The 12,075-nt window shown below is 39.2% G+C and overlaps 1 protein-coding gene across 4 annotated transcripts in view; it reads right to left on the bottom strand.

Moving 5' to 3' along the window:
• Positions 1 to 4,037: 4,037 nt before the first annotated feature.
• OSBPL6 (oxysterol binding protein like 6) overlaps positions 4,038 to 12,075 on the bottom strand; it is a 118,450-nt gene continuing 110,412 nt past the window's right edge. For all 4 annotated transcript variants that reach the window (XM_042949251.1, XM_042949254.1, XM_042949252.1 and 1 more), the window contains 5 exons: positions 11,757 to 11,901; positions 8,888 to 9,032; positions 7,361 to 7,487; positions 6,051 to 6,173; positions 4,038 to 4,973 (listed from right to left, as the gene is read on the bottom strand). In XM_042949251.1, the coding sequence (XP_042805185.1) occupies positions 4,865 to 4,973; positions 6,051 to 6,173; positions 7,361 to 7,487; positions 8,888 to 9,032; positions 11,757 to 11,901 (649 nt within the window). In that variant the 3' untranslated portion in view covers positions 4,038 to 4,864. The remainder of the gene's footprint in view (positions 4,974 to 6,050; positions 6,174 to 7,360; positions 7,488 to 8,887; positions 9,033 to 11,756; positions 11,902 to 12,075) is intronic.

Below are 12,075 nucleotides of genomic sequence, written 5' to 3'. Positions count from 1 at the left end.
TCTCTGTCTCAAAAAACAAACAAACAAACAAAAAAAACACGTTAAAAATAATAATGGTTTTAGCATTCTTCTCTAACAGTATTAAGTTGTTGCTTATCTTATTGAACTTAAAGGAAGAAGAAACAGGTGAACTCAAATAGAATTATGCCTCATTTTCTGAAAACTCAACATTCCTCTCATCACAATAGCCCTAGTTTATATTTAGAAAGAAAGTATAATAGAAAAAAATTGCAGAAAATAAAGACATTCTTGTTTTATGGTTTTTTCCCCTATCAATCTGAAGATGCCAAGGAAACTAATAGTATGGAATTACGGGGCAATTTTTAATCCACAAACATTCAATAGTGTTCCACAGAGGCTAAATACAGGGGTTTCAGGATTGATATATTACCCTGCAATTGTGCATACATATTGCATATTTTCCCCATACTCGGTTGACACAGTGCAAAAGAATAGGCATGTGTATCCCTGTCCCTCACTATGTCAGGATGAGAAGGAAGAAAAAAAATGAGAGTGGTTTTGGGAAACAGAAAGATGCATGTAACAGACAGGTAACTATTATCTGTAAGTTGCCTTAATCATGGGGCTTTGTTTGCTTCAAATGGTGGGCGTCCTATTTCATCCCAATGATTTTTAAAGAACTCCTTTTTAGATCTCATTTGGAAGGAATTAAAACTAACCCCTTAAACAATTTACCATTTTCTCTAATAGCGAAGGCTGCAAGAAAGGTCTTATGATTCAGTCACATAGGTATGTTCTCACATGAGTATGCAAGGTATGTTCTCAGTTATGTATTAAAGCTAAACAAAGTCAGATTTAACAGAATGATTCATGCAATGTACAATTTAAATGTATCAACTTTACAAAATAAATTCAGTTAAAACTTATAGGATTTAATCCTGTTTTGATAAGCAGTATTTCTACATGACTGGGAAGTCTTGAAAACAAACAACCCCCAACAAAATTTAGCTTAATCTTAGCTCCAATTACATTTTTTCCATCTTCCCCCCAAAAGAACATTTCTAGAGCACAAAATAGATTCATAATTGTTTAATTAGATACATTATATATATCCTGAACAGAATGGCTCCCATAGAAATAAACTAGTATTTTGTACACAAACTCTATTTACTGTGCCACATTCATTATATAACAACTTGAGCCAAGTGCAAACATTTATTACACCCTCTGGTGTGTGAGGAGCTCTACTCCCACAAACACTTCATTATCTAGGATGATAGGGAACAAGATTAGACAAGATGGATAATTAATTTCTGTAATAACAAATTTTTACATTAGATTAGTATTATAAAGTCATCTCCAGCCACAGCTGTAACCAGAACTAAACAAACCGTTGATCAGTTTCTTCTTTAACCCCTGCCCTCCAAGTGCTCTTTGGGGCAGGAGCTAATGATTGATTAGTGGGACTGCTGAAAGGCACGGGGACCAGAATAATGAAGAGGAACAAAAGGTTTGGAAAATCAACAACCAGGCATCCTGTGTATTGACGACCCCTGGTACCTCTTACTCAGAAAATAGATTTGGTAGTTTTTATGTCACATATAAATTGATAGGTAATATTAAAAGGTATCTTAAATGAGTTTTATTTTTACAACTGCCTGGAAATTATGCGGTATTTTTAAGTAACCCACGAAAAACAATGACTTAATTAAAAAAAAAAAAAAACAATAACAGCAAAATCTGAGAGTAAATTTGCACCCTGGGTGGCAGCATATGGGAGCAAAATAATTAGTTTCTAGTCGGCCTCTGAGTGCTGGCATGTGCCATTGATCTGTTCAGTCTAGCCGCATCCACAGGACCATCATCACTTATTACTGCTTTCCTTAATGACCAGCTCAAAAAGATGAAGAAGCTTATGAATAAATCGCAGGGGAGGTATAAAGATATATTAAGTCTTCCTCTATTTTAGATTGTTTTAGGGAAAAACAAATAAGAAAAGTACCCTTGAAACACAAAAGGCTTATATAAAATTCTAAGAAATAAGTCAGGTTACATCAGGAATGATCTAATAGTTATTCTCTCCTTTTGCATTTTAAACTAGTCTCAAAAGCCCCAAATTATGCAGATGAAAATTCCAGACTGAATGTATCTCACAATTCTAAAACCATGGTATTAGTAAAAAGTAAAAAAAAAAAAAAAGTGGGGGCGGGGGGAGTGAGGCCATTACATCAGCATGAACATTTAATAGGGAGATTTGTGAATGAGGCATTACAGGAATATTAACTGAAATTGAATTGATCACTTGAATTGGGAGTTTAAGGATATCTGAATCTCCAAAGAGATTCTCAATGCAAGGTGTTATTATACATTGTAGTGCTTTTCAGATTAGCTCTGATGAATATTTACCTATCTGATTTGTAGCCTGAACTTATTATCTAGTGAAGGTCCTCTCTGGTGGTTATTCTTCTTCTCAGTTACAGCCTGAATGCTAGGTTACAGCAGTCACTTCCCTGGTGGGTCCTGAGTCCTCTTGCAGCTGCGTGAACGGATACATCCACAGTCACACCTCATCTTCCTACTTCTCTATTTGCAGTGTATTTGCTTTGCCGAATTCTCTTCTTATTTTTAGGCTAAATATTTTGAGACTATTCAGGAAAGTGCTAGTAAGTACAGACCAGAACCACTTTAAACGGTATTTAAAGCTTTACCAACTGTGGGTGAACAGACTCCTATGGGGAAGACAACCGAATTCTAATTACGTTTTAATTAAAATGAAAGGCATGTAGCTCGGGATGCTGATAAAAAGACGTCAAGATGAATGCGTAGCAAAAGAATCAATAACAAGGGAAGAATTTTACTATCTCGAGGCAAGCCACCTATAGATTTAAAATGGGAATGAAAGGCATTGAGAATCCTAGGGAGGGTGTTGCTTCAGTGGGATGCATACATCTGGTGATGGATTAGGGAGTTTACTTGAGAAGGAAATTACACTTTTTATGTTTATTTTTTGAGAGAGAGAGCGCATGCGCACAAGTTAGGGAGGGGCAGAGAAAGGGAAACAAACTGAAGCAGGCTCCAGGTTCTGAGCTGTCAGCATAGAGCCCTACACGGGGTTCGAACTCATGGACCGCAAGATCATGACCTGAGCCGAAGTATGACCTGGCTCATAACCAGCTGAGCCACCCAGGCGCCCTTGAGAAGGAAATTTCACTTAAAACCATAGGGTACACAGGATACAGGCACTCAGATGGAAGGAGGGATTTCAGAACTAAAACACGGCTCCACCTAGTGGAGACTCCAGAGTGTTTCCTTCTGTTCTCCGTGGCAGTTCTGGTTTGAGAGTGGATTATGGAGAATGCTCTGCTGAGGAGAAAGAACACTACAATCAATACCTCATAACAAAATGTAAAATGTCAATAACCTTGTTATCAGAGTTTAAAGTAACACTTAAAATCCGATGGTAAGACTCTAAGAATAAAATATATGTAATTTTATAATTCTCTAGGAAAATCTCTAAAGAGATTTTTTTTTAAACATACAGGCATTTATATAGTCATCTACGTGCAGAAACTCAGGAACACTGATGCAAGTTTCTTACAAAAGCCTCTGAATACTGGAAAAAAACCCAAATCCTGAAGTATGCAAAGCGAATTTCTGCCCCTCCCTCCTCCCTCCCCCGCCCTCTTGTTGGGAAGGATAAACTCTTGAGCTTGTTTTCTATCTCTGCCAAAGGCAAGATAGATGCCTAATATGTCATTATGTATTACACAGAATCACTGGATGAAAATATAAAGTATGATTTTGCATAGAACTCATTGAAACAATGCAACTAAGCCCCTAGTATTCTTGCTTCTGTTCCCAGCAGGTTTCCACTCGGTGCCAATGGGCTGGGAACAAGCTCGACACGGGGGTTACATTGTGCTCCACTCAGAAACAGTTTATGTTTACAGTAACTCCTAAGCCCACACAAAATGCCACATGCTTTTTGTTATTTCCTTCTAGGGTTTTAACACTGATGCCAAGTGTTCAAATCAAATACAGATATTGCCAAATAACAGGGCACACTGTGAGGTTAGGTCGAAGAGGGTTTATTATCGGGTGGCAGGACAGGAACTTGACGAGCAATGTGAATACAGAGATCTACTGAGCACACCTTTTCCTTCTTGCCCTTCGGATATATGATACAGTAGCCGACAGATCAAAGTAAAGCATGTGTCGTTTACTTTGCAAAAATCCATGTGTTAGTCTCCTAATTGTTCTGATCCCAGAAAGTGAATCATGCCATGATTCAAAAGAGCTGTCCTTCACATAAACCTAGGAGCACACATTTAAAAAATGATTTATTGTACATCTTTGCATTTCTTAAGGCATGAACAATGGCGTACAGATGGAACAGGTTCTGAGAAGTATCACATCTTTTTTGACAAGGTCAGCACAAGTACACCACATCAAATAGACACACTCGAAGTCTGAGCTGACCAGCTGCCATGGCCCGGGAGCTTCTCTGAGGACAGGATGGTGCTTCCAGACAAAGGACCAAATGCGTGGTTTAGACGTCATGTTGCTTTTAACTCTCTGGATCAGCTTTAAGCACCAGTTACAGTTTGTTTTCTTCACAGACACTTCAGACTTTGGATTTTATATTCTGCTCCTTTTTTTCTGCTTTTCAAGGAGGGCGTGGATGTTTTTTAAGGGATATGGTTGCAGCAAAACAGAAAGGATCCAAAAGTGGTTAGGGGCCTTGTCTAATGCACTTCTGAAAGTCCATTATAAAGATGAATAGAAAAGCAAATGGTCGGTTTTCAGTCGACCCAGAAACCACGCGGAGCTCTAGGAAACATAATTGTGCATAGTTATTTATTCATTCAGAGCGTGATATGTTGGCTAGCTCTACATTCCCAGTTTACCAAAGAACAGGACTGTCTACTTTGCTAAACCCAGGGTCCTTTCGCAGCTCCCAGTAGGTATCATTAGAAACCCAGGCTTCTCTTTGATTGGCATCAATAACTTTTCTGTGGAAATATAAAAACCGACATTAGACTCCACTCACATCAAGATGACCTGGTAATTGGACCCTCTCCCGTAGATGAGATGTGTATGTATAAGTGGTACTTCGTGAGCCAGTTAGTTTCCTATCTGCTTATTGATGGCTTGACTATTTTTGACCAAAAAGAAACTCATTTATATTTGTTCCTCTTGTTTGGTTGAAATGGAAGTGGATGGGGTCCTGGGGAGAGGGGTTAAGGGCATGAATAAATCACTTCCAGGCAAGGCTAGAAAGTGAACAGTGCCTAAAAAAGCACGTGCAGGTACTGTACTAAGAGCTTCAGGTCCCACACAAGAACAGTCTGTGCTTCACTTGTGGGGAAAAGTACAACCACAGTAGCTCCGTGAGCCTCGGCAAGGCTCACGCCCAGAGTGCACCTTCGACACTCTGGGTGCACTCCTCCCCAGAACAGCCATGCAGGGCATGGCTGCATTCCTCCCCAGAACAGTCACAAGATGGCACCTTGAAAGCATATGAGCTTATTCTGGGCTGATAACGGCCTGGCTCTGGAGGGCCACAGACGGATTTGGAAAATACAGCTTACTCTGTGTGATGTCTACATGATCCTGCAAATAATCCTGTAATAATCACCCGTGAACACACCATAGAAAGGCCAAATCTGAATGACATAAGCCCCGTATGATAGAAATAAAATGAAATACTAATGAAGCCAGGATGCCCTTGAGGGCAGTGGGGGTCCCATCGTGGCCCCAAGTGAGGGGGTGGAAGCAAGGTTCCACCATTCCAAATGGTGTAGTTGAAGGACAAACAGCATTTTTGTACAAGACTCTCAGCCTTTTTGCTGCCCACGAAAAGAAAAGAGCTGTTGAGGAGAATTTATTTTTATGGTTCCAAACTGTTCACAAGTGCAAAATCTGGCTCAATATTTTCACTACCGAAACCAAAGTGACCAAAATCAGTTTGATCTGAAGTTCCCTGGACATTAAACTATCTCTCACTTTCTTTTTTTCACCTGGAGTTTCTCACTGCTTGTGGCAATCATTTGCAAAGTGTGCACCTGTTGGGGAATGAACCGACTTACTTAAAAAATTTTGGTATATGTTCAAGGTTGTTTTCTTCCATGTAGCGCCTGCGTGATCTCTGCAGCTCCTCTACTCTTTGCTTCTCTGCTGCCGCAGCTTCTAAATTTCCTTCTTCCAAAAACCTAAGCAGAACACAATTATCTCTTTAATATTGTATCCTCTTTTCTGAGAAAAAAAAAAAAGTGTCATTTTGTATAAGATTACCTTCTGGCTGCTGAGGATATAACATGGTGAACAGTCATGTCCCCTGGCTCCTGCCCCAGGCCACACTACCTCTGTCTGACCGCCCACCAATTAACATTACTTGCTGTGGATGCCAACTGAAGTATCGCATACAGCAATGTAAAGCTAGGAATGAAAGGTGAGTAGTTTGGCCTTGAAGACTTTTCTGTGCTCTCTCAGGCTTAGGACAACATGAAGTACCAGATGTACTCTTTCTCCATATTATCCAAAAAACACGTGCTAACGCCCACAGGAAGGATGGTAGCTGGCTGCTCTCCATTTACTTTTAGAGCAGAATGAGAGGGAAGGAGTGTCCCTGTCTTATTGATGAGAGTAAAACTGATGAAAAAAGAAAAGATAATAGTAGAGGAAATCACAAAAGGCCACAGAAAGGAAAGGAGTCATAAGTGAGGGAATATTGGAATAGAATCGAAAAGAAAAAGCAGACCCAATGGCAACTTACAAAACCTGTCTTTAAATTTCAAAATGAAGCAAACTTCAATATGATGCACACAGAAAGTGTGTTGATGAGTGTGAATGTCAAACAGTGAGACTTCATGTTCTAGAGAGGGGGGTGGAATACAAGAGAATTGAATAGTAGGACATTCAATACTGGGTACTGTATTTTGAGTACATCTCATACCCTGTGGGGTCAAAACCATGCTGGGTAAACACGAGACTTTGACTCAAAGCATTTCTGTAGCTTATCTTCTTATTCCTCAGGTTAAAACATACTCCATGTTAAAGAGTAGCAGAAACAAAGAGGTAAAAACACTGGAGGAGGTTTTAGTGGAGACAGAGTTCGTGAATTTGCATACTTTTGGTGTCTTGGGGGCTGGGGGTGGAAACCTCTTGTTAAAAACTGTTATCTTCTTTGGGAACCTTTTTGTTGTGCTAAGTATCTGTTATGATCACCCATGAATATCATGCTGGCTAGGGTAGAAGACTCAACTCTTGCAGGGCGAATGAGGGAATGAGTGAATGATTCAATTAATAAAAGATAGTGGTGAAAATAAGCCTTGATGACATCTATAGTGCCGCCGTGCCATGATCTAGTGTCCATTTCAAATATCAATGCCATGCTCACCTCTGATCTGGCCGGAATCGGGCGTCTGTTGGTGGAAGGAGATCTTTCAGCACAGGATCTAACTCATTGAGCTCAATAGCAAACCTTGTGAAACCATAGTAGAGTTCATAGTTGGTTGGCATGGAACCTGGAACGGTGCCAATAAACCACTGTGAGTGGCAAAGAGGAAGAAGCTTGCAGAAGCTGACTTCTTAACCCACGTGCTTAATTAATACCCACACTAATACTAAATTTATAGTCATAAATATCAGATTAAGATTTTTCTTAAGTGCATTAACTTGGCTGTATTTTGCTAGATAGGAAACATTTTGTTAATTATCAGAACTGGTAGATTTATATATTTAATAAAATACAGTCTTTAACATAAAACTATGTACATATAATAGTCTTCACTAGCTAAACTATACCATGATTCTCCCTCAAATATTCAATTGGGTAACTAAATGCCAGGGTGATTAACTATGAACATTAAGACTTCACGAGAAACACTTGACAATTTACTTCCTTTTGGAAAAAGAAAAAGGCACAGGTCTACGTTAATATTTATTGGCACTTTTTAACTAAACTCAAAGTCAGGATCTTTGTCTGCTTTGCTCGTTGATGTATTCCAAACTCTTAAAGTTTGATGCATAGTCACTACTCAATAAATAGCAGCTGATTGAATGAACTGACCACTCTACTAACAGGAAATTTAAATACTCATCGGGGCTTCTTAGAAAACCAACAACTAATTTTAAAGTTAGGAGTAACTGACAAAATTCCAGTGAAAATAAATGTCAGGTGGACACTTATTCCATTTACACTTGATATTCAAGTATTGCTAGTGTATTACCAGAACTCTCTTGATGTCTTTTTGTTAAATGTCAACATAATGCAGCTTTTTGCCGCTCAAGTAAGATCACTTACTCTGGTTAAGTTATTGAATTTGTGGATTATAGATGTTTGCAGGCTTTCCCTTGTTTTATTAGAACAGAGAATAAATAAGGACTTTAGTTTGTACAGTTCAATTATCTGAATTCTTTAATAAATACACCTAGCTTTTGAATGTGGGCATTACATTTAAAATGACTTTACATGAAGCCTAATCTCTGACCACACGTCTGATTTGGCTTAAATTTTATAATTCCTTATTATCAAATGTTGGGATTTACCTAATTTATATGTTAGGTAAAAATATATAACTATACTTGTCTTAAGCATCTACGGTTTTCTTTACGGTTTGTTTATGTTTTTAGAGAGCGATCGAGCATGGGGGAGGGGCAGAGACAGAGAGAGGGAAAAAGAGAATCCCAGGCAGGCTCCAAGCTGTCAGTGCAGAGCCTGACACAGGGCTCGATCCCACATATGGTGAGATCATGACCTGAGCCGAATCCAAGAGTCAGACGCTTAACTGACTGAGCCACCCAGGCCCACCAAGCATCTACGTTTTTAATCTCACTATTAAAGAAAACAAACATGAGGGGAACTTCATGAGACATGACATTCCCAACGTGCCCTCCTAAAGCAAGACACCCATACCCCTCTCACCTGGTCTCCAGATGCACTTGGCAGAAGGGGCCACGCCACAGAAGAGCCCTTCATGCCACTTCCCAAATAGCCGGTGCACCACCTTCCCCTCCTGATCCATTACAACCCCCTGGACTTCATTCACATTAGAATTCCAATAATTCACCTGGAAAAACCAAACTCAATTAAAACATCCGATCTCTTTAATAACACCAATCCCTATAATTTCCATAAGGAAAATTTTCTTAACTTTGAAGTTACTCATTCAAATCACTTCCAGAAATCTACCTCAAAATGTTTTATATGAAAGTTTGGCTTCCTAAGTGTTAGTTGGCTTAACTTAATTTTTTTTAATTTTTTAAATGAAATTTGAGTAATCAGTTTTTACCTGTATGGCTAGTACATTATCTTGATTACTTCCAAGCTATGGGGATAGTCTTTTTTTTTCTTTTTATGAACTTTATGGACTTGCCACTCACCATTGAGATTATAATCGATCTCAAATTAGTTGTATGTGGTGTGATGTGGGAATATGAGTTTATTATTATTTTCTAATTTTTAATTATGTTTTTAATTAAATTCCAGTTAGCTAACCTATATGTAATATTCGTTTCAGGTGTACAATTTAGTGATTCAACATATACAACACCTAGCCCTCATCACAAGTGCCCTCTTTAATACCCATCACCTGTTTCTTCCATCCACCCCCTACCCATCTTTTTTTTTTTTTTTAATACATATACAGTTTATTGTCAAGTTAGCTAACATCAGTGTATACGGTGTGCTCTTGGTTTTGGGGGTAGATTCCCATGATTCATCCCTTACAACACCCAGGGCTCATCCCAACAAGTGCCCTCCTCAATGCCCATCACCCATTTTTCCCCTGTCCCTCACCGCCCCCTATAAACCCTCAGTTTGTTCTATTTAAGAGTCTCTTATGATTTGCTTCCCTCCCTCTCTGTTTGAAACTATTTTTTCCCCTTTCCTTTCCCCATGATCTTCTGTTATGTTTCTCAAGTTCCACATATGAGTGAAAACATATGGTATCTGTCTTTCTCTGACTGACTTATTTCACCTAGCATAATCCTCTCCAGTTCCACCCACGTTGTTGCAAAAGGCAGGATTTCATTCTTTAACGAAAGGGATAATCTCTATGCTAGGGCAGAAAAGACTCTGTTTCTATCCTAATAACCTAAAATTAATTTACAGGTTAGTAATTTCTTCCTTAGATCCTCCTATCTCAAATTTTTCCTTTGCTCATGGGTTTTAATGAGTTTCAATGGGCGATGCTGCAGAAGTCATTTGTGAAATAATTTTTATAGTGTGCACAAATAGCTAAATTTCATCAGGAAAAGCCTGGTCTGGCCTTCTTCCAGCCATGCTTCTCCCCGGGAGACTAGAAGTCTGTGGGAATTTACCCATCTGGATCCCATGGCCCCCTTCTAGATCAGGTGCTAGAATTCCCCCTCCCAACAACTCTAAGCTTATTCCACAGTCCATACTGGCCTTTCCTTTGGATTCATTCATCCAAAGGGCAGACCATCCACCACCAGTGTATGAATTTAGGCCTGAGGGGTGGCCAGTGGTGTTTGAGGTGAGTGTGGACAGAGCTCAGACATGCAGCTGGACTGCCTTCACATGTGTGGCCAAGGCCCCTGTGGGGCAGGACAGAGCCAGCTGCAGGAGGGGGGAAAGTGGGAAGGCCATCCATCGGGTCTGGTTCTCCTGTGCTGCCAGGTTTCCAGCTCACAGTTCTAAAGGGTCCAATCTGGCCTTGGGGGTTTTGTTATAAAAGGCATATTTGTCAAGGTCAAAGAACAGAATGTAAGCTATTTGAAAGACTGTAGGTTTGATCTACAAATTTTAAATATTTACACATATGGAATTGGGGCCCCCATTTGTACTCTTGCTTTGAGCTCTGGAAATATTAGGGGCAGGCCTAAATCGAAGCTTCTCGTGGCCCACAAAACTAAATGCACACATTTACTGTTACCACCCAACCAGAGCCAACTAATGATCCTGGCTTTTCAGTTCTGAGCCACCTAATGAGTAGCTTTTTTTTCCAAGGAAAAAAGGAAAACACAAAAAACATCTTGAGTAAAAATAAAGACCTTCAATTAATAACATGACCTTCCAAATGGTTTCAAAGGATTTTACTAAGAGAACATTTTTGAGTGTTAAGACTTCAATATGTTACCCGCTTTTGCCACGACAGAATGAGATCAGGAGTAGAAAAGATAAAGGGGCTGGTGGGATCTCTGTACCATGATGAGTTCTGTAGCATGCCTAAACAAGAGGGCAGTACTGTGTGTTCCTCTTAGGACCACAGACACGAAGGGAAAATGATATTGTGTAAGCATTTCTATCCCAGGAATCTTTTCCTGTTAATAAAGGTGATGTTTTTTTCTTGAATGTATTTGGATTATAATAGTGGCAGAGTTGGATAAGCTTGTGGTGACTGGAAGCTATCATCCACACGCATCCTCAGAAAATGACAAATGCATTATAATTAGCTCCCTAAAATAAGATCACTTGACTGTGTTGCAATCAAGCAGGAATAGAAATAGAAACCAGAGGGCTCGCTATAGGCAAGAAGTGTTTTCTGGAATTTTACCTAATGGGTGCTGACTGGCTGCTTAAAAAGAAAATTCTTTGGAAAGGGTATTTCTTCTGTCTTGAGATGGTGCCTTTTTTGACCTCCACACATTCAGAAGTCTAGATGCCTTGTGTAACTCTACCAGTAGGTTCTGCTTTCTTATCTAAAATGCCCATAAGGATCAATGTTACAGGATAGATTCACTTGCTGCTGTTGAAGGTAACTGTTTTATTTCTCCTTTACAAAGCACTTTATATTGTTTTTTTTCCTTGACTGTTGTGTGATATTATTTACCTTAACAAATGTGAGTTTGCAAATGCAAACACTGCTTTTGGTATTTCTAATGGTTACTTCTCCATAATGCTCTATCCACCTCCTCCCACTGAGAATATTATGTATACATGTGGTGACTTTATTCCATACATAGCAATCTCCATACCTAGGGAAGAATACAACATTGGTTAAAAACAATAAAGGTTACAAATATTTATGACTGTTTCTACTACTGGGAATATTATTTGGCCAAAGGTCTCTCTTCCCTCCTTTTCCCTCTCATTTCTTTGTTGAACATTTCTATGTAGTCAAGGATATTTATGATATGACTTATTCATTT

Source organism: Panthera leo, chromosome C1, assembly GCF_018350215.1.
Source record: "Panthera leo isolate Ple1 chromosome C1, P.leo_Ple1_pat1.1, whole genome shotgun sequence".
NCBI classification, from domain to species: domain Eukaryota; kingdom Metazoa; phylum Chordata; class Mammalia; order Carnivora; family Felidae; genus Panthera; species Panthera leo.
Note: the sequence above shows the minus strand (reverse complement) of the source record. Positions and strands in the feature narration are given on the sequence as shown.